This window comes from Ctenopharyngodon idella, chromosome 2 (genome assembly GCF_019924925.1).
Source record: "Ctenopharyngodon idella isolate HZGC_01 chromosome 2, HZGC01, whole genome shotgun sequence".
Taxonomy (NCBI): Eukaryota; Metazoa; Chordata; class Actinopteri; order Cypriniformes; family Xenocyprididae; genus Ctenopharyngodon; species Ctenopharyngodon idella.
Genome location: NC_067221.1, coordinates 21,800,981 through 21,819,319, shown reverse-complemented (window position 1 = coordinate 21,819,319; position 18,339 = coordinate 21,800,981). Strand labels below are relative to the sequence as shown.

The 18,339-nt window shown below is 40.5% G+C and overlaps 1 protein-coding gene across 6 annotated transcripts; it reads left to right on the top strand.

The window, feature by feature from the left end:
• Positions 1-309: 309 nt before the first annotated feature.
• Positions 310-17,819, top strand: snx16 (sorting nexin 16). 6 transcript variants are annotated; one of them, XM_051866910.1, is made up of 9 exons: positions 310-411; positions 632-3,416; positions 6,578-7,038; positions 8,141-8,227; positions 8,347-8,492; positions 13,990-14,059; positions 14,210-14,346; positions 16,623-16,718; positions 16,897-17,819. In XM_051866910.1, exons 3-9 carry the CDS (start codon positions 6,886-6,888, stop codon positions 17,000-17,002), a joined length of 795 nt encoding a protein of 264 aa, XP_051722870.1. In that variant the 5' UTR covers positions 310-411; positions 632-3,416; positions 6,578-6,885; the 3' UTR covers positions 17,003-17,819. The 6 variants fall into 6 exon arrangements, 5 of the variants coding, with proteins under 5 accessions (XP_051722870.1, XP_051722875.1, XP_051722860.1 ...); XM_051866915.1 differs by having other exon boundaries at positions 380-3,416; positions 6,578-6,624; positions 6,854-7,038; XM_051866894.1 differs by lacking the exons at positions 310-411; positions 632-3,416 and adding an exon at positions 3,447-5,490 and having other exon boundaries at positions 5,708-6,624; positions 6,854-7,038.
• The last annotated feature ends 520 nt before the right edge of the window (positions 17,820-18,339 follow it).

Below are 18,339 nucleotides of genomic sequence, written 5' to 3'. Positions count from 1 at the left end.
GTTTTTATTTGTTTGTAATAATAATGATCAATACAAATTCAGAAATCATTAAATATAATAATAATTAAATAATGTTTGGCGTCCGCGTTTAAACACTTATTTGAAATTAACGCGACATTTTAAAAACAAAAGTACAAGGGCCAAAGACGTCGGTCTGACGTTTGTGTAGATGTTTTGACCCACAGATGCTTTCTGGGTGATTCCATTATGATGTAAGGAGGGAATTCCCAACAAGAGATTTTTCCTCACAATCCAGTCTGTAAAAATAAAATAGAGACTTTAAAGAAATGTAGCCAATGCTGACATGCAATACAAATATATTCACTCCTCAGATACATCATTGCCTGTGGTTCTGGGTTTCAGTAATGATAACAACAAACTGTCATGCAGAGGATGGAGCCGGTTGCCTTGGTAACTTGAAGTGTTTTGCTCTTGGCACCATAGGGGAAGTGTACTGAGGAACATTATTTCTCATTCTGTTAAAGTCACGTGAAATCAAAATTGACAGTTCTTTTTTTTTATGGAATATTGCAGTCTTATTATAAATGTTTTAATAGTACACATCATTATTATTTTTTAATTCATATGCCCTTGTATTCTTTAATCAAAATAACTTCCCCTCCTCTTCCAGCTCATCTCATCTCTGATGTGTTTACTGCCGTGAGCGAGGGTGGGGCAACCTGTCAATCACATGACAGGTCACAGCAACAGCAAACCACAAACATCTAATCAATTCCCAATGGACAAAATCAAGTCCCGCTTTATATTTTTTCTTGTTTGAGAAGCCGTTTCACATCACAATAGAACACATCGCAATTTCTGTTTCATTCTGACGTTAATCATTCTGGATATCATTTAGCAATATCATTCATTATCCTATTACCTAAAAAAAAACAAGTAGCAAGTATATTCTATTATGTTATTAACACAATGTGTATACATCACACATTATTTTGTTTTCTGTTCAGTTTTGTCCTTTGTTGGTTATTGGTTGTGATTAATGTGATTGTTGTTCTCCATTTCTGTTGTGGACGCTGTATACAGCCACATAGCCTAACGTTACAGTCGCAGCAACTTTTTAACTTTTTTGATTTATTACTACATCCCCTGTTGAAAAAACCAGCATATGCTGGTTAGGTATGTTTTGAAGCATGGCAGCTGGTTTGAGCTGGTTCAAGCTGGTCCTTAGTTGGTCATGAGCTGGTTTAAGCTGGTCAAGTGCTGGTCCTAAGCAACTAGGTCCAGCTCAGAACCAGCTTATTCGGTTGTTAAGTCTGACGTCACGCGGCAGCGCTTCCGGGTCCAAACGCTCTATCTCGTAACACAAGAAAACAACAAACTGTGTTAATATACAAACACGATGTGGTGTAATACTATCAAAAAATAATAATCATAACCTTTATCTCCATACCAAAATCCCAGATGGCCAGACAGCGATTCATCTTCAGTCGTCAGGTGTGTCCATATTCATACATGCACCAGACACTGACTTTCAGTGGACAACATATCATTTGATAAGAAATAAACAAAAATTAATTGTAGAACAAATTAAAATAACACAGTAGTCTCTTTTTCTTAAGCAAAATGCATACAAATTATATTTCTCGTTTATTTACATTTTGAATTAATATCTTCATGGATACCACGTTTCTTCAGGATTCTTTGATTAATAGAAAGTACATTTTTAGAAAATAAATGAATAGTAGACTACATTTTTAAAAGAACTCACTACCATCTGCTGGTGAATTTAAAATAAAGTCCAAATGGCGCCATCTAGTGCCGCAGTGGGATTCTCGTAAATCAGTTTTTTCCACTCCGTTTCTACTATGCATCAGCAAAATGCAAAACAAAGACGGAGCCATTTGGAAAAGTAGACTTTTCAGGTGTTGTGAAATTAGTGAAAGAGTCATTACACGGCAGGGAGGAAGAATATGAGTTTTAATTCCACATTAATTAAACGTTTAACTATGCCAAAAAACATTACTGGTGTGCAACTTGAGACACAACAATGGCAGTGACATATTTTAGGATATGTCAGCACAAGTTGCTTTCAGTTAAAACAGCTCAAACATGCAATTTAGTCTGGAACTAGACTTAAATCTTGTCTGTGAAATCAGGGGAAAGTGTTCTTTTGATACTTTATTATTGTTTTGCTTAGACCAATGACTGTAGCTAAATTTACACTTGCCTAAAAATAAATTTAGGTGACCTATTACCCAGTAGCTGCCTTTGCTATGTTACCTGTTTCACTTGAAATGGGCCTTGCAGCCTAAGCTCGAAAAAGAGCCCCACCCCCGCCATCAAGGCGGGCACTTACTGGGGTAGGAAAATAATGAGGGCCTTGAAGCAAAAATGTCACCATAATTAATAAGTATTGCACCCAAAATTCAAGATATGGTGCAAAAAATGTCTCTATAAGTTCTTGTTTTTAATATTCAGCAATATCACATGAGCAAAAGTGCTGTTTTCACGAATTTGTAAATGTAATATTGATTCTATACAACAGTTTAATAAACAATAGGTTCATATTAGGTCACTTACATATTAGACACAAATACAATATTGTCAGTTTTTTCCTCTGTTTTGCCAACGGAAATAGCTTTAAAAGTAGAGTTGTTGTACAGCTCCGAGCAACAAAGTTTCATTACTGAATGAATCCGAGTTTTTGGACAAATCTGTATATAAAGACTCGATGACTCACTCTCACTTGCTTAGTCCCTGAATGAATCAGTCGTTTTGAAAGAATCGTTTGACTGAATGATTTAATGACTCGTTTTAACAATGATTTGCCATTATCTACTGGCGGTTTTAATGTAATTTCATTTTAGCTGAGGGGCTGAGAAAGAGACGAAGATTGAATGCTGTTTTTGTTTTCATGATTGTAACAATAGTTCTGGGTAAAGCGATAGAATGTGTTTATAAATAGACTATTAAGAGTGAAATATGACATAGCATTGTTAAATATAACAAGTAACTGCAGTTGCTACGGCAATTTGTCTGTTCAATAAAATACCTTATTCACCCGTTGAGTGATAAATGCCATCTCCGCGTCACTTTTACAACATTTCCAATCCTTCAGTTCTTGTTATCTCAGAAAAGCCAATGTTGATTCTCATTTTATTACGAGCTCTGTCACGTTCTCTTTTTTTGCCAGCAGACTCTCCTCTGTCCGCCGTTTTTTTTTTTTTTTTACAGGATGATTCCCTGTGGACTGAGATTTAGCGGCTCCATGTCAACCTTTCTCGCTCTTGTGACAACTATGCCACTCCCACTCCAAACAAACATCAAAGTAGCCGGAGCAACTTTTCTCTATTTATGGATATGACGACACATGCACGCGCGAGTGACGTATGTACACAATTTTCCTGCGAAAACCATCCTGACAGGTTATAGCAGGCTTACCATAGTGAATTAAGGTAAGACAAACACATTTTGTAAGAAGGATTGGTGATGTATTGATCTTTAAATACACTGTTACTTTCAAAATTCAAATTTATTGATTTAAGTAGCAAACATTATTTTGATGAGTTCTGTTGACATAATGTTGATGATTACGTTAACTGTAACAGTGTAATTTGAAGTGAAATTTCTGTCTAAATATATTTTTTAAAGTAGTAACTTAAGGAAATTGCCTAAACTTTGAAAACAGTGGATTTCTGGTTCCCAGCATGCTTTGCATGACTGGATAAGGAGAATGAATGTTAATAGTCTGGTAAATTAAGTGCTATTTTATGTATTTTAGTAAATGGAATGGTCTGTTAGTGTTTAATGCTGTTACATTTGACAGTTTCTGTTATGTTGTTATGATTCTGGTAAGTTTTTTTGGTTACCATTTTGCTGAAGAGTTAGTGTTCATATTTAGACTGGATGGTTAGTTGGAACAACTTTTTGAGAAATCAATATAAAAATAAAAAGTGTTTATGCTTTAAATTATTAAATTCCTGTAATTCAGTTTAGTTTGTTGGTTTAACAATTTCCTGCAAGTTGTCATAACTCAGAAAGATTAATGCAAACTGTTGCAGTTGTTGAGCCAAAACATTTTCTGCAGGAACGCAGACGAGGAAGACGAATAGAATCCAAAATGAGTTTTAATGATACAAATATCCATAGACAGAAGAACAGGCAGCAACACGTACACTTAAAGCCCGGAACGCACCAAGCCAACGGTCGGCACCGTTGGCTGAAGTTGGTCCTCGTTGGCTTTTTTTTGAGTCAGAGCTCGTCGGCCAGTCGGGCCATCTGATCATTCTGATTGGCTGTTCAGCTACTGCCACCTGCTGGTACGGAAAGGCATTTCTTCTTACACAGATGCAGAAGGGAGATGCTACTTGGCCGTCGGGTGTCGAGTGTCGGTTTGGTGTGTCAGGGCAACTTTGGACCCAGACGCTGCCAACGTAAGCCAACCCTGCAGTCTGCTTTCATCGCCACTAGTTTGTCGGCGTCGACTTGGTGTGTTCCGGGCTTAACATAGACGATACTGGACAATGAACTGAACTCAGGCAGGAACTTAAATACACAAAGGTAAATGACGAACAGATGTGAGGATCGTTAGTGTCCATGGTGACTGATGAGTGGCGGCAATGTGGAACAGGGAACATGAGACAGGAGTGACAACAAACTGAAAGTCCATGAACAGAACATAATGGTGACAGTACACCCCCTCCTCACGCCGTAACGGAACATCAGAAGGAGGGCCGGAGAGGGTTCAGGAGGTGGACGCGGTAATGGTGATGTGATGGTAAGAGGCTGGAGTGATGGGTTGGTGAAGGGATGATGACGAGCTTCCTGCAGCGCAGATGTAGTGTGCACGATGGTGGCGCAGACCCAGAGCTCTGCAGTACCGACAGTCCACGGCAGAGTCGAGGAGGGGAGGAGCCGTAATGGAGTAGAGATGATTGACGGCATCTGGGGGACGACCGACGAAGACTCGGCAGATGGATCCATGGGCGCAGATGGAGAGCCGATGAACTCTAGCGACGTTGCTGGCTTGGGAGACCTCGGCAATGTCGCAGTGACGACCGTCGTAGGTGGAGCCAGAGTACCCGAGGGCTGAGACGGAGCCGGTGTGACGGAGGACAGAGGTGACACCGAGGAGAAGGAGGAACCTGCTACAGCCGTAGGGGTGGAGGGAGGAGTGCAGCGGATGGCCCGCAAGTCCGTGGCGGAAGTGGTGTGATGACTGGCCAAGGGGGAGCCGGCAGGACAAGGGAACCCGGAGAAGCCGTAAGTCCAAGGGTCTCCAATGGAGCAGCAGGTGGGAGGAGCAAAGACGTAGCCGACAGGTTGACAGGCCGAGATGGAGCGAAGAGGTCAAAGGCAGGAGGCGGAACCACAGGATCCTATCACACAGGCGCTGCAGGTGGATGCACGACCTACGGCTCGATATCACAGGGACTCCCCGGTGATGGCGCAGGGCTGTGGACATCCGGCAGCGGTGGGACGGGAGGACTGGCTGAGCTTCGCGATGACATCAGAGTCGACAGAGCAATGGTAAGGATGACTGAGTTTATGCAGATCACTGCAAGGAGGAAATCATAATCCATACGGTCAATCGTACAGTCCATAGATAATAATGATGATGAAGATGATGATACTGGGTGGGATAGGGTGAGAGTTATTTCTTCGCTGAAGTCGATCAGCCAGTCCTCACTCTCCATATTCGTTTCTCCCTCGTCCACTTATTTCGTGGGCTCACACCCCTGGTCAGACGTCTGATGACGATCCACATCCAGGGTGAGGGTCGCCTCTGTCCTCTTAGTATCGGGCTCTGGCTGACGCATCTCGTGGGTGGTAACTCTCTGTCTGCAGGGGGCTCGCACGAGTACTCCGCGGTCGATGGAGGTGATTCAGGCTCTGGGTCTGGCTGTGTTCTGGACTGGGACGCGACGCTCTCCAGACACCAGATGAGTGCTTCTCTCCAGCTTAGTCCAGAGGTGTCTGGGAGGTCCACAGGATGATGGCAGTTCGCCCCGATCCAGAACAGTGACTTCAGGGTCTCGTCGTCATAGGGGCATGTGGAAAAACTCTGTGGCAAAACAAACAAACAAATGTCCATAGACAGAAGAACAGGCAGCAACACATACACTTAACATAGACGATACCAGACAATGAACTGAACTCAGGTAGGAAACTTAAATATACAAAGGTAAATGACGAACAGCCGTGAGGATCGTTAGTGTCCATGGTGACTGATGAGTGGTGGCAATGTGGAACAGGGAACACGAGGCAGGAGTGACAACAAACTGAAAGTCCATGAACAGAACATAATGGTGACACAAACATTACATATGCAAAATTCATATAGACAAATGTTCATAAAAAGAATATTTTTTATAGGTTTATGAGTTCAGCATTCATGCAAAGGTCATTTAATCTTAATTTTTATAGTAGGTTTGGGTACATCTACACACCATACAAATAGGAATGACTTGAAATTTGATCATAGAAGAATAAGGTGTGGTTTTGTCTCATTTGTGACTAGCATGCTGATTCACTTCTCTTAATAATGAAGAATGCAGAAGATGACATTCAGTCAACTTCTGCTAACATTAGATTTAGGATTCTTTCTTTTCACCAGGTCTCAAACCAGTAAAAGCACCCAAACAGATTATCAAGCTACGTTTGGTAAGAGAAAAAAAAAAAAAACTTTTATCATACCATGATGTGGCGTTAGATGTTTGTGAGCATACTTGAAATAAGTCTACTAATGCTGTATGACTTAATCTTTTAAAGATTAGCTAGTACAACACTAATCTGTGATGTTTCTTTTGACCATTGACTTAAACAACTTGTGTATTTTAAAATTCTTCACCCTCGAATTATTTATTATCTGCTTCCTTTATTCTTTTCTGAGAACATTGGATCCAACATTGCAGAAGATCTAGCATGTTTTACCAGAACCACAGTCCTGATGTTGTAAGAAGAGGGAATGGCATGGAGTATTACAGCAATGGATTTTGTAGCAGGAGCAATGAAGAGAAGACGATCAAGGTCACCCTGCTTGGCTATAAGGTTATGGAGGAAAAGACAAAGTTCACAGTAAGGAGTTACTTATGCATGCTCTTTTCACTCCGTAGTGATCAATTTATAGTAGATAGTCTTTGTAGCACTAACTTTTAAAGGGATATTTCACCCCAAAATGAACATTCTGTCATCTGTTACCCACCATCATGTTGTACCAAACAAGTATGACTTTGTTTCTTTCGTGGAACACAAAAGGAGAAATTGTGAATAATGTGTTATTTTTGCATGCAATGTGGAGAATGTGGACTGGAGATGCACACTTTAAAAACACACAAAAGCTTCATAAAAGTGTTTTCTAAAGCCACATTATGCCTTTGTGTGAAAATAGACTTAAATGAATAGTTCACCGAAAAATGAAAATCCTGTCATCATTTACTAACCCTCAAGACAAGTTGTTAAAAACCCATAAGACTTTCGTTTATCTTCGAAGCACAAATGAAGATATTTTTTATGAAACCTAAGACATTTCTGTCCCTCCTAGTGAGATTAGAGTGAATTAGTGTTTTTAAATCTTCTCTTAAAACTTATTTTTTCAGGCTTGTCTGTGATTATTTTGTTTTTTATATACATGTCTTTTAAATTTTTTGATGTAGTTTCTATTTTTTTCCTATTTCAGTGTAATTTATTTGTGTTTTTTTGTAAAGCGCTTTGAGATGCAACTTATAAAGGCGCTATATAAAATAAAGTTTATTATTATTATTATTATTATTATAAATTATTATAAAATTATATAATACAATTTGATGATTCAAAACATTCTTAAAAACATTGTAAACATAATCCATATGAATTGAGTCATTGCTTGACAAGAGTTTTGGTTACATGGACCTAGAATAGAGGTACAGAAATCTGAAATCTCACAGGTTTCTTTAAAACATCTTCATTCATGTACTGAAGATAAAAGAAGGTCTAATGAGTTTGAAACAACATGAGGGGGAGTAAATGATAAGAGAATTTTCATTTTATGGGTGAACTATCTTTTTAATTTGAGTCACATAAGGTTGAATACAATACATTAAATCTTATATGGAAAATGACACTTTATCACATCTGTTATGATTCAAAGGCAGTTTTTAGTGATAAAGAGGAAATGATGTTGTCTTTCTGCACATTTCAGGTCTACAAGATCTTAGTGAGGCGAGCACCTGACGAGAGCTGGCACATTTTTAGAAGATACACAGACTTCTCTCGACTGCATGACAAGGTCAGGCACAGGTGACTCATGTCAGCTGACTGTGCAGTAATGGAGACTTGCTCACTTTTCCTCAGTATTTCCTTATTTTAGATGTGAGTGTCTTTATGTATTTATGCGTGTGTCTTCAGCTGAGGGAGATATTTCCTGTGTTTAAATTCATCCTACCACCCAAGCGTTGGTTCAAGAACTTCAATTCTGAATTTCTAGAAGAGAGGCAGCTGGGCCTACAAGACTTTCTACAGCACCTAGTTGCACAAAAAGACATGAGAAATAGGTACTTATGACATTATACTTTGTTTAGAAACAGCCTTCAAAACAATTGTCATCATTTACTTACCCTCATTTTGTTCCAAACCTGTATGACATTCTTTCTTCTGCAGAACAGAAGATATTTTGAAAAATGTTTTTTGTCCCTATAATGAAAGTCAGTGGGGTCCAGTGTTGTTGTAGGTCCATTGTTATTTTGGACCCTATAGACTTTCATTGTATGGACAAAAACATTTGAAACATGCTTCAAAATTTCTTCTTTTATGTTCCACAGAAGAAAGAAAATCACAAGTTTGGAACAAAGTTCCACAGTATGTGTAAACCAGACTTGTTGCGTTTGCTCGCACAACTTTTGTGAAATAATATGAGGTGGGAGGAAAAGTGTCTTGGTTACGTATGTAACCCTCGTCCCCTGAAGGAGGGAATGGAGACGTCACATCAGTGACTAATGAATTGGGATCTCGCCTGAGAGCCCTATCACCTTTGAGTGTAAACTAAACGAGCCAATGCACATTGGAGTGCAAGATTTGCATCTTGTTCTTTGCCCTGCAGCATGGGTATAAATGTGGAAGTGGGTGCAACGCACATTAAGGTTTTCACTGAGGAGCCGAGCCAGTGACCTGGTGCTCAGCAACTGTGGCGATGGGATGTGACGTCTCCATTCCTTCCTTCATGGAATGAGGGTTACATACATAACCGAGACATTCCCTTTTAGTCAGTCATGTTCAACATCACGGCAGTGACTGACGAATTGGGATCCCTATGAAAGCACCACTATTGCTGCCCCTTCCAGTGCTCCTAGTAAGCCACCTGATCCCCCCACACCTACTGGGGTGGAAGATAGGACAGGGCTTAAGCAGAGACAGTCGACTACTGTTGTTCTGCTTGACCCATACAGTAAGACAATTGGATAACACTGGGAAAGCGTCCCCTTTCAAGGGGAAAGAGGCGCTGCAGAATCCACATCCTGCCCGCAGGGAGGTATCATGTGGAGATTACACATATGGACTGGGCATTAAGGGCAGTACAACACTGGCAGGGACGGCAGAGTGGACCAAGGGAAAGACACGGGAACATTGAAGAATACACATATGGGATCACCATGGGGATCACAACATATAGACACCACACGTGTTGGTTCTAGAGGTCTGGACGTGGGTGCCAGAGGGTGCCCCGTTTCTGAGCAAGTAGGTCCTTCCTCAGAGGAATCTGCCAGGGAGGGGCTGTCATGAGGAGCATCAGTTCTGGGAACCAGCTTTGGTTGCGCCAGTAAGGTGCAACTAGTAAGACCTGCTCCTTGTCTTCCCTGACTTTGAGCAGTGTCTGTGCAAGTATGCTCACTGGGGGAAACACATATTTGCATAGGCCCCAGGGCCAGCTGTGTACCAGTACGTCAGTGCAACTGGCAATGGGACGTGTCTGGAGAGGCAAACAGATCTACCTGTGCGGCTCCGAAGTGTCTTCGAATCAGCTGGACCGCCTGGGGATGGAGTCTCCACCCTCCCAGGAGTGTAGCCTTGTGTGAGAGCTTGTCGACTGCACGATTGTGCAGGTCTGGAATGTGAATGGCATGAAGTGACCTCAGATGCTTCTTCCTCCATAGGAGGAGATGGCGGTCGAGTTGCGATATACAGCAGGAGCGTAGACCACCTTGATGGCTGATGTACACAACGGTCACAGTGCTGTCCATACGGACCAGTACATGCTTGCCTCGTAGCAGCATTTTAAAACAGCCCAGCACACGATGTACTGTAAGCAACTTGAGGCAATTGCTGTGCCAGTGCAGATGGGGACCCGTCCAAATACCCAAAGCTGCATGCCCATTGTACGTGGCACCCCAGCCGGTGGTGGAGGCAGCAAGATTCTCCACCTGGCTCTCCTCTGGGGGAGGGAGTGGTGCGGTCACCATATCCCGAAGAGCTGTCCCCTCCATCTCTGGGTCGCCTATCTCAGGGCTGCTTGCTCTTACGCTTGCTGATTTGTTTGGGGGAGCTCCGCCTTCCTATGGCCAGCTCCCCACTGTTGCCTAGGTGGAGGCTGCTGCTGAAGCTGTGCGGGGAAGGAGGAAGCTGAAGGGGGGGCGCCCTCAGCGTCGAGCAGGCGGAGCAGCTGCATCCGGAGGCAGGGTGGAAGCAGCAGCGGGCCACTGGGGCAGGATGTGTCTGATTGCCTCCGTCTGCTTCTGGGCAAATGAGCTCCTGCATCAGCCCTGGGTCAGAACTACCCTTGTGCAGCTCTTTTAGTGCCTTGGCTTGCAAGAGGAGTGGGGGGCAGATGGAGATTGACTCGGCAGGATAGCCCCCACTGTGATCCTCAGGTCACCCTGGCTGCTCACCAAAGTAGCCCTCTTCTGAGGCCCATAAGAGAATCTAGATTGGGGAATAGGTAAGGGGACTCCATCTCTTTTGAGGTATTGGAGTCTCAACCACAACACTGTGATGGTAATCTTCCCGCAGTGGGTACATGACTCATCCACGAAAGCAACATCAGCGTGTTTGATGCCCAGACACGTTAGGCAACGATCGTGACTTTCATCCGCAGCCAGGTAACGACTACATCCAGAAACACACAGGTGGAATGACATCTTTAGAAAGACGCAACATCACACCAGTGTTTTGCTCTTTTAGGGAAATTAAAGCTCTCTTTGAGTGCTGAAGCGCACAGGGGAAATGGCTGCTGCACAGCTAACAGGGAATAGTGCAGCCTTCTGTATCCACAAAACTCTTTTAGGCTGTATTAAACAGCAGGAAATATGCTCTGGAGGATCACAACCACCGCTGCAGCGCCGTTATACCAACACCGGAACGGAATAGTAGAGGCTTCTTCCCGAAGAGCACTCGCAGACACTCGCAGAACACTCTTGCAGTGATAGACAGAGCAGAACAGTTGAACCACTCGGCTCCGAAGCGTAAAGCTGAATGTGCGTTAAACCCCCTTCCGCATTTACACCTGCGCTGCGGGGTGGAGTGCGAGATGCAAATCTCGCACGCCAATGTGCATTGGCTCTTTTAGTTTGCACTAAGGTTGTAGGGCTCTCATGTGAGATCCCAATTAGTCAGACACTGATTTAATGTCGAACATGACTGACTGAAAGGGAACTATATTTCAGTGCTTTTGCTAGTGAACTCAGTTTCTTGGGGAAATAATTTTGTGAAATGTTTAACACAAATGTTTAATGAGCAGAGTGCAAAGTTAATATCACAGATATTTGTTAACAACAAAAACAATAACATTTACAACTTTTTCATAATATAAATACAACTCGCATAGTTGATCCCATTCCGATTAGTTTAATTAAATCATGTTTCACCTCAAATTTGCATTTAAAATTGCTTTTGCAACACTAGTTCCTAAAAAGACTAACATGGATTTGGTTTACTTCAACCACTTTTGTACTATTTCTAGCCTTCCTTTCTTTGTTAAATCTTAGAATGAGTTGTGCTTTGCAATTACATAGTCACCTCACTGTTAACAATCTCTTTTCTGATTCTGGTTCTTTTTCTATCCTAGTTCTTCTTGATCTTAGTGTTGCTTTTGATCAGTCTCACCCGTCTGCAAACTGTATTTGGTGTCAGATTCTATCTCTCTTATTGTAGGCAGTTTGTCTCTCTGGGTGGATATAGATCAGAGATGGGTTCAGTTCATTTTGGGGTCCCTCAAGGTTCAGTTGTGGGCCCCTTACTTTCTAGTAGCCTATGTATGTTTTTCTTGTGGTTAGCTTTTAAGATCACTTGGTCTTGATGACACAGATTTATATTTATTCTAAATCTGGTGACATTTAAGTAGTCACTTTATTTACTCATGTTTCTGAGTTAAAAACATGGATGACTCAAAATTTGTCTGAACAGCAACAAGACAGAAGTAATACTCATTGGTAGTCCTCACCAACAAAGTTGGGTAACACTTTAGAATAGTGATGCTTCATTAATAAAAAACTACACAGGAACAAATGAGTAATGTATTATTAACACTCTAGTAACTACTATTAACTAACAAGAAACTCTGATTAATGAATTAGTAAGTAATCGTGCTCAGTTGAAGGTGGTAGTTCACTATTAGCTAATGAGTAACTACTTTTTTTTCCTTCTGATGTATTTGGTAATACTTAAGTAATTACTAGTGGGTTACCATGATCTTCACTTTAGAATACTGATCCAAATAAGTAGTAGTTCCCTTAGAATTATGTAGTAACTCTTGAGTTATTACTATCCAATACTTTACAAAAACCTCAAAAGTTTATTACAGTCATTACTTGTGGGTTACCATGATCTTCACTTTAGAATTAATTATACATTATGCATTATTCATGTTAATTATGAACCTGTATATAGTTGTTCTTAGTAGTTCTCTGGGAGGTATGAAAAAATAGTAGTTACTGATTAGCTAATAGTGAATTTCCACCTTCAACTAAGCACTATTACTTACTAATTCATTAATCAGAGTTTCTTGTTAGTTAATAGTAGTTACTAGAGTGTTAATAATGCATTAATCATTTGTTCTTGTGTAGTTATTCATTAATGAAGGATCACTATTCTAAAGTGTTACCCAAAGTTGGATCTTTAACCTTAACTATGGATGGTTCTGCTCTGGAGTTTTAAACAAAATAAACATTTTAGAATAATATTTGATGCAAGTTTGTCATTTGAACCATATGTTCAGCAAATTGTAATTTTTTATTTTTTTTAAATCTCAGAAACATTGCAAGGCTGCGCCCTATGTTATCTTTCTCTTTGGCTGAGAAGCGGATCAATACTTTTGTGTTTTCTCATATACAGTAGAGGCTCATCTACAGTGGCTCCTCAGTATTTGGGCGAGCTTTTAAATTATTATACCGTTTAAAATGTGATCTCCGCTCCTCAAATACTGTTATTTTAACAGTCCCTCACTCTTGTCTTCGTACCGGGGGTGATAGATCATTTACTTCTTAGACTCCTAAACTGTGGAACTCACTTCCCCTCACTATTAGAGAATCTATCTTTAAGCTCTTTTACATAATACCTTGAAACAGATTTCTTTAGGATGGCTTTTTATGATGATTCATTTAGTTTGTATATTGTTTTCATGTTTCCAAGTGTTTCACCTTTTATGTAAAGCACCTTGAGAGCTCTTTTTAAAGGAGCTATAGAAAATAAAGTCTTTTATTGTAACACAATACTTCTGCGAGAGAACGCAAAAGTTTTGCAAGCAAGCATTGAAATATATTTTTTCCTCCCATGTCATTTTTTTTTCCAACCCCATGTCCCCTTAGGGGCTCTGTAGATTGCCTTTAGTGTGTATTTAGAAAAATGGCCCTGAATTTAAAATCTACATATAAGGTACAAACAAGGCCTGAAAAATAAAAATAAAATAAAGATAAATAAGATAAAAATAAAAAGGTTGACAAATACAGTAAACACTACAATAAAAATATTATTGATAATTGTGTGAAGATAATTTGCTGTCACAATGTTACACTTGAGAAAATCATGCAATAACAGAGTAATATTGCTTTCCTTCTACTGAAGTGAGGCTGTCAGAGAATTCTTATGTCTGGATGACCCACCTACTGCTTTTGGCGATGTTAGAGAGAGATGGGTAAGCTCGCTCAGTTAATGTATTTTAATACTGTTGCATTCAGCCAAATTGAATGTATCCAGATACCAGGTATCTGGACATATCCCTGAGCACAAACAAAATCAAAGGACACAATGAACTAATCCATTTATCCCACTGTTCCTACTGAAGGCCTTCTGTGATACACTGGAAGGGACCAACTGTTGCCCTCAGAGAGATTTAATGGACGACAGGAGAGAGACTGAGTTCCTGAGAAATGTTCTGCTGCACAAAGGGCTCCAAATTAGCCAGCCTGAGAGAACAAAAAAGTAATGTAGCAACATGATCTATTTGTGGGTTGCTTAGGAAACAGGGACAAGCAGGTGGATTTCGTCTTCTGGATGAAATGAATGACTCCAAAATGATTATTATGCTCATGGAAATGAAATCTAATTGGATTAAGTGCTACACTAAATGCCCTGAGCCCACAGCTTGTACCAGCAACACTAATTGCTTTTAGCAATACAGAAGTGTGGTGAACGTGATTTCACCAAGTACAACATGTTCCAATCAACCAACCAAGATTTGAGGGACAAGTTTACAGTTTATGTAAAGTTTAGGCTTACAACCACAGGTTAGGTGCTTCTACACTTGTGTAATTCACCTATCATTTGCCTCTGATTTTAGGGATAAGTTATGGGTGGGGTTAGGTTTAGGGGTAAGGATAGGGTGAGGACTAAATGTTTAGGCAGAAATGTTGCTGTTACAGTCACGCCTGTCCCGGACTCCGTTTCCCATGATCCTCCCTGTTCCACACCTGATCTCACTTCCCTCATCGTCTCTCCCGCTCTCCCTGGTTTCCCTGCACCTGGTCTTCGTCATTAGCACTCCCTTTATATTGGACTCACTCTCTGCACTCCCGGTCCATTCTTGATGTTAATGTTACATGTGTTCTATGTATCTTGCTTCTTCCTTGTTATTAAACTACTTAATGTTACTCGTCTTCCTTGGTGTGCTACTGTAACAGAAGAACGGACCAAACAGTAAGGACTTCTACCAAAATGGGCATCTTCCCATATCTCTTCCATATGGTCCCTATCTCTCCTATGCCTCCCAGCGAAGATATGTCAACGGTCTGCGGGATCTTCGGCAGGACGGTCGCCCACTGGAGAGGTACGTGGAGGAATTTTCTGAGCTCCAACCTTCCACGAGCCCGCTCCAGCCCACGGGGCCACTCCAGAGCCCGCTCCTGCCCACGAACCCACTCCTGACTGCATTCCAGCCCACGAGCCCGCTCCAGTCCACGAACTCGCTCCATTCCATGAGCCCTTCCTGCCCCCCCTAAAACTCCCAAACATTTTTTTTGAGGGGGGCCATGTACCCGTGGGTGGGGAACATTTGGGTGGAACACATTTGGGTGGGGCTCAGGAATCGCCATGGCTGCCCACGTCTCCTGACCCGCCATGGCCGCCCACGGCCTCTGACCCGCCATGTCCGCCCACGGCCTCTGACCCGCCATGTCCGCCCACGGCCCCTGACCCGCCATGGCCGCCGCACCTGCGTGTAGGTCTCCAGGGTGCCCACCCCCCCTCCCCCGTTGTTAAACCTGGTCTTCGTCATTAGCACTCCCTTTATATTGGACTCACTCCCTGCACTCCCGGTCCGTTCTTGATGTTAATGTTACGTGTGTTCTATGTATCTTGCTTCTTCCTTGTTATTAAACTACTTAATGTTACTCGTATCCAAGTTCCTCGTCTTCCTTGGAGTGCTACTGTAACAGTTGCTCCAGGATCAACAAAATATGTTGATCCAGGAACATGTCTTGACATGCGAAATAATAGTCTGACAAAACAACAACAACAACCCATCAATCAGACGACATACACTGCAAAAAATGCTGTTCTTATTTAGAGTTTTTGTCTTGTTTCTAGTCAAAATATCTTAAAGTTCTTAAATCAAGAAGCATTTTCTTGACAAGTAAAAATTATTTTCTTGTTTTCAGGAAAAATAAGTCAAAATTAAGTTAGTTTTTCCTTAAAACAAGCAAAATAATCTGCCAATGGGGTAAGCAAAATAATCTTATTTCAAACCAAAAATAAGCTATATAATCTTGTTTTCAGTTTGGATTAAGATTATTTTGCTGACCCCATTGGCAGATTATTTTGCTTGTTTTAAGGAAAAACTCACTTAATTTTGACTTATTTTTCCTAAAAACAAGAAAATAATTTTTACTTGTCAAGAAAATGCTTCTTGATCTAAGAATTTTTAGATATTTGGACTGGAAACAAGACAAAAATTCTAAGTAAGAACAGCATTTTTTGCAGTGTAAGGCATGTAGTAGACTGTGTACAACAGATTTAAGTAAATGTTTGATCATTTTAATAATTAAGCGGCCTTAGAAATTTGCATATCAATTGTGATACGTATAGGCTTAAGTATGAATTAAGTTGCATGATTATTGTGGGTAAAATCCACTTTTATGTAACTCCATACAATGGAAAAGCATGGTGATCATAAATGTTCAGAATTTAACCTTAAGATAGCTAAATGAAGACTATACTATTGCATATTTTTTAAACTTTTTTCCTGTTTGTGGTATGTATAGAATCCAAGAGGAGCTGAACAAAGAGACAGGAGACTTTTTAACAGAGCAGGAATATAAAGAAGTGGAGAGAGACAAAGTCAGGAGACCAAATAAAAGGTGCTCATACGTGTCTACTATATAATTGATACATTTTCCACTTACTCCCTTTGGAATGAATCCTAGTTGAGCAATATTACTTATATAAACATCCCATAATCTTACTGAGAAAAAAAGATGTGTCTTGGGAGAATGGGGGAACATTTTGTCTTATTAAACTTCTTGTATCTCTCTTCAGTTCTGAACTGCAGTTCATAAGGAGTCATGGAGCGTGTTGGTGTGGATCAGCAACTGACATCCCTGAAAAGCACACTTCTGGAGAACCATTCCAAGAGCTCCATTAAATAAATTAAAAGAAAGGAAAACAATAGTAAATACAGGGCACTTTCTTCAAAATGTCTCTGTTTGTTCTTAGTCCATATTAAAAGCATATCTGTTGTGTTTATTTAGGATGAATCAAAAACGCTTGGTGCCATAAAAATGATTTGGAGCACAAACACTTTTAATGACTCAACTGAAAGATGTTGTTAAAAAGGTTTAATGATGTGTGAGAGTTTGAGGGATTCTATCAGTTTATAGGGATTTTATAGGACATCTGTGTCAAACTCACACTAGACTAGCAGCCAATGATACAACGTCACAATTTTGTTTGCATTCTCTGTTCTAGAGACATTACTTAAGATTTTTGACTTCTGTTTTGGATTACTCTGATTATGAACATTTGGAAATTGTCTTTGTGATTTGGATTGCGAAGTAAATTGATACACCCAGATTCTTCTGATTCATCCAAGAGACATGATCGCAGATGGGTCATCAAGCCAGAAATTGTAAAACATCTTGGAAAAAGAAATGAGAGGGTGGGGTGGAGTGCGGGAGTGGGATACTTCCACATAAGAATTATCTGAATGTTTTATTCATACATGTATTGTTCATGGTAAAGATTGTTTTTTTATCACATATTTAATAATTTAATCATCTGTTCTAGTACAACTGGTTCCTCACAGCTCTTACCAGCTGGCCTCTGTTACACTAGTATGTCTCTCCACACAACATGTAGAAACCAGCAAGATCTTTCTGATGAAGCTGGTTTAGCTAGTTAAACCTGTTTGGGACACCATGCATCAACATGAAATTGCCACCATTAAATAGAAACAAAAAATATATTTGATTTACTGTGATTTACTGTTTTGTGCAAAGGAAATATGAAGGAAGTATTAAGTATATGTAGTGCCACTGTGAAAAATATAATTAGCTGTAGTTGCCCACTTGGTGGAGCAGTAAACTCATTTTCTCAGCCTGATTTGTGTATAAAAACTCAAGGTCTAATGTTTTCACCACATCTACATGTTTTATGTTTTTGAGACGCATTACCTGCGTTATTTAATTTTGTATAAATATAATAATGACAGTAACTGCCATGTTCTTTAACTTCAAATATCTCTGTGGTGATGTGATTTCTGCACTACTAGTGGGACCAAACGAAATTGAAACTAATTCACTAATCCTTATTTACTCCAGTTTTGATCAGTTTTGCAGTTATGAGATATTGAGCTTCAAAGTTTTTGCATTCCGTACTACTCTGACACTAAAATGTCAGATAGAACATTATAATTCCAATGTGATGATACACACACACACACACACACACACGTTTGCATAGGCGTAATGGTTTTTATACAGA

What these genes read in the sequence shown, in the direction of transcription:
- snx16 (XM_051866894.1), top strand. Translation starts at nt 6,513, where the DNA reads ATGCAGAAGATGACATTCAGTCAACTTCTGCTAACATTAGATTTAGGA. An exon ending in CAGCCTGAGAGAACAAAAAA is followed by an intron (nt 14,347 to 16,622) that starts GTAATGTAGCAA and finishes TGGTATGTATAG; the next exon opens with AATCCAAGAGGAGCTGAACA. An exon ending in GTCAGGAGACCAAATAAAAG is followed by an intron (nt 16,719 to 16,896) that starts GTGCTCATACGT and finishes ATCTCTCTTCAG; the next exon opens with TTCTGAACTGCAGTTCATAA.